At 39.4% G+C, this 3,709-nt stretch overlaps 1 protein-coding gene across 4 annotated transcripts in view; it reads right to left on the minus strand.

Moving 5' to 3' along the window:
- The window catches only part of LOC102674651, a 10,045-nt gene that overhangs the window by 4,290 nt on the left and 2,046 nt on the right, over positions 1 to 3,709 (minus strand). For 3 of the 4 annotated variants that reach the window (XM_006616847.2, XM_006616846.2, XM_006616849.2), the window contains 2 exons: positions 1,459 to 1,553; positions 251 to 358 (listed from right to left, as the gene is read on the minus strand). In XM_006616847.2, coding sequence (XP_006616910.1) covers positions 251 to 358; positions 1,459 to 1,553 — 203 coding nt within the window. The remainder of the gene's footprint in view (positions 1 to 250; positions 359 to 1,458; positions 1,554 to 3,709) is intronic. The other variant, XM_006616848.2, reaches the window with a different exon arrangement.

Here is a 3,709-nt window from a genome sequence, read left to right on the forward strand (position 1 = left end):
GTCCGAGACGAAATGGCGGTGAGCCAGATGATCCGCGTTGTTGTTGTCGTCGTCGTCGTCGTCGTCGTTGTTTCGGGAACGCAGTAACGAGGCGAGGTGTTGGGGGGCCAACAGGGACAACGACGATGTCGATGACGATGGGATGAGGCTACAGGTGTCGGATAGAGCGGTACGCACGGGGGTGCTGGTTACGTAGGATCGCGTAGTATGGAAAGTAGCGACAGGCGAGGCTGATGTTGCGTTTACGCACTTTGCCACGTGACCCTCGGCCAGACACTTGGACGCCCGGGCCTCCTGCAGCTCCCGTCTCAGCGCCAGAGTTTCTTCCTCGAACGCGGCGATCTCGCGGCCTTCGTTGCTACGTGCCAATCAACACACAATTTCCACCAATGTATTTATATACAGTGTATTTCAGGGCGCGGTGTCTCTCGATCAGCGCGGTGTGCAATGCAATCTTTTGCCAATTTTCTGCGTGTGGATGTTGCTCGGGTTTGTATTTGGCATGCGGACCCGAACGCGTGCGAGGTGTAAAAGTGCGGACGGGAGATGATAGAGAGAGGGAGAAAGAGAGGAGAGAGAGAGAGAGAGAAAGAGTGAGTGAAAAAGAGAGAGAGAGAGAGAGAAAGCTTGGATGCACTTTTCCAATGTCGAATCTCGATTGGTTGGATTGGAATGAACTCGCGAGAGACGGATTATTGGGTGATATTATTGGTTGGTGATTTCGAGCGAGGTTTGTGATACTCGATTGTGAGTATCTTTTTCAAGTCGTTTTTTCAAATGTTGCGGCACGGTTAATGCTTGGAAAAATGCTCGAGTTGTCGTTGCATTGTGTGGTGCGTATATATCCGAGGAGGAAAATAGTGAAAGTTATTTTAGCGGTTAGCTTTTTTTCTTGGATGCCAGATGAACAGGTTGCGAAGCATTGACAGGATTAACGCTCTTAATGATTTTTTTAGGTTGATCGTAGCTGGAATGGTTAAATGTGTGTGTGTGTGCGCGTGTGAGATAGGTATTTTATTTTGAAGAAATCGAGAAGAGATGCATGCTATGTTATTGAGGTAAGAAGATTTAATAATAATTAATAGAGAAATCAGAGATTTCCTGAATAAGTTGAAAACATATTATATATTTCTCTAATCGAATGAAAAATATGTAAATATGTAAAAAGAAATTTTGTCGATGAAATTGTTTTATTACGAAATTCTATACTCTATACTTTATTTATAATCGAATAAATCTATTGATAAAAATTCTACGTAGTCCAACTCTAAATCGACAAAAATTACAAAAATTTTTAATAATAATTTACAAAATTTACGTGAATTCAATTCTTGATGTAATATGTAAAAAAAAAGAAAAAAAAGGAATAAAACAATTTGCAACAAAAGAAATGAAGAAGTATTAAAGTTTGTTAAGAGAATGTGCAACGATCATGCAAAGCAATAAATAGGTACTCACTTTGCATTCAGCTTCAGCATCGCCACTTCCTCCTCCAATTTTGCTATTCTTCTGTCGCTTTCCTCTTTTTCTTCCGTTAATTTTATTATCCGATTCTGAAAAGGATCAAAGGAATTATTTACGAATGTAAATGAATTACGATATACGAAGATCAAGGTTTTAATCGAGAAGGATAATTACTAGACTTGGAAGAAAATTCTTTCGAGTCACAAAAGAGAGAGAGAAAAAAAATGAGGATAAAAATAAAAGATAACAATATCATTCGAGAACAGATAAGATGGCTCGACTCGTTTCGAAAGAAATCAAACAATTTACATAGCGGGCTGCAATTTTTCACGAGATAACGTTTCACCGACTTGCTAACACTCCGAATAATACAACGAAAAAATATATTGGATCCATCTTATCCCTCTCACCTCCGATCTTTCTCATTCTCTACGCTTTAAAAAATTTGGAAAAAGAAAAGGAAAAAAATTTAAGCATTTCCCTAATTTCTGTTAGCTTAGTAATGGAAATGAAAATGGCGGCGCGAGACGGAACAGGAACTTTCCATGGAGAGTACGAGCACTTGGCCCGCGTGAAAACGCGTGGAGAAACGCCGCGAGCATGGCAGAAATATACATACTGAAAAGTGGAAGGTCCCGGAGGTTCAATTACGAAGATTGGCAACGCGACGCGACGAGGAGAGGCGAGTATGACGCGGATGGCCATCGCTTCGGTTGATGAGGCTAATGGATGGTTGAAACCCGAGAAGGCAGAAGAGGGAAAAAGAGGGGGAGGAAAGAGGCCAAGGGAGAGGCCGTGACAGCCGCTAAGTGCCTCATCCTTCACCCTTCCTCCTCCTCCTCCTCCTCCTCCACCTCTCTTCCTCGCATAGAAAAATCCTTCCTTCTCTATCCTCCTTCTCTACCCATCCCCCACCTCCCCATAACTGCCACCCTCATGTGAAACCTAATCATTTTTACCAAGCGTCACGGATATTTCGTATTACGTCTACATTAGGTTCTCCGGTATCAGTCTGCCTTTTTATCGAAACCACGCTGCTGCTGCCTTTCGACTCCTCGATGAGATCAATTAGGGGTTGAAGTCGCTTTTTTTCGTCCCAAATAGATCCAATTAGAATCTAAGTTTTTTTTCATTTCGTTTCTTTCGATCTGACGATTTTTAAGAGTAAACGACTTTTTATACGTTTGTTAGTATGTTTCTTTAAGATTGTATGTGTATGTTTCTTTTTCAAGATTTAAGATATTGTTTCTTCTCTAAATATTTGAGAAATGGGGATTTACTTGGGCAATCTTCGATCCCCTTTCTACAAGATAATCGAAAACTAATTAAATGAGAATATAAATTTTGATTCTTGAACGTGAAGAAGAATAATTAAATATTCTTTATCAAGAATAACAATCGACGTCTTGGCTAGTTTCAATGAAAAAATCCATATTGAACAAGTTTCTGTGAAAAATTTCTCCAGCACAAACAATTGATTAAATACTGGAATTATTCCCATTGAATCCATTATTGGATATGAATATGTTCCATATATTCCTTTCTATTATGTAGTCGATATATTAAATATTAGGAAAAACAAGGAAGCTTGTATTTAAATAGCGCTGTATAAAAATTCCAATGTAAACGTACATAAATAATCGAAGAGAAAAAGAGAGGGATCGAGAAACGCGTACAGTGAAAAGAATTTGATCGATGAAAATTCGCGTACAGACGATAATCGAGAAAGGGAAATTGTAAGAAAGGAAAAATGGGGGTAGAGGAAAAGGGAGAAGCGCGGATCACCTGGCCGTCCTAATCAAACAGAACGTACGAATGCTACGCAAACAATATGTCCATGACCATGCCAGTGGAAATGCCGAAAGCGTTGGTCGGAGCGGCACATTACTGTAGCCTAGCTGCAAAGTCGGGAGAGAATGAGAAAAAGTGGATTCTTTCTTTCTCTCTTTTCTGTCTCTCTATACGTTTTGTTTTCACTTCCCACGTTTTCTATCTGCCGAACTTTTACGCTTCGAACTTCCTGCCTCTTTTCCACTAAATGAATTTTTTCTACAAACGACTAATCGTGAAAACTGATATAGCGGTGACACATTCTGTTCACTTGTGGAAAACTTTTATGTCGTTCAATATAACTGTTATGAATCAGTGTTTAATAACAATAACGATGTAAATCATTGAATGTATTGAATGTAAATTGTTTAGAATAGCATTTGTCTTTTTTTCTTTTTTTTTTTTTTTTTTTTTT

This window comes from Apis dorsata, unplaced genomic scaffold (genome assembly GCF_000469605.1).
Source record: "Apis dorsata unplaced genomic scaffold, Apis dorsata 1.3 scaffold_280, whole genome shotgun sequence".
NCBI classification, from domain to species: domain Eukaryota; kingdom Metazoa; phylum Arthropoda; class Insecta; order Hymenoptera; family Apidae; genus Apis; species Apis dorsata.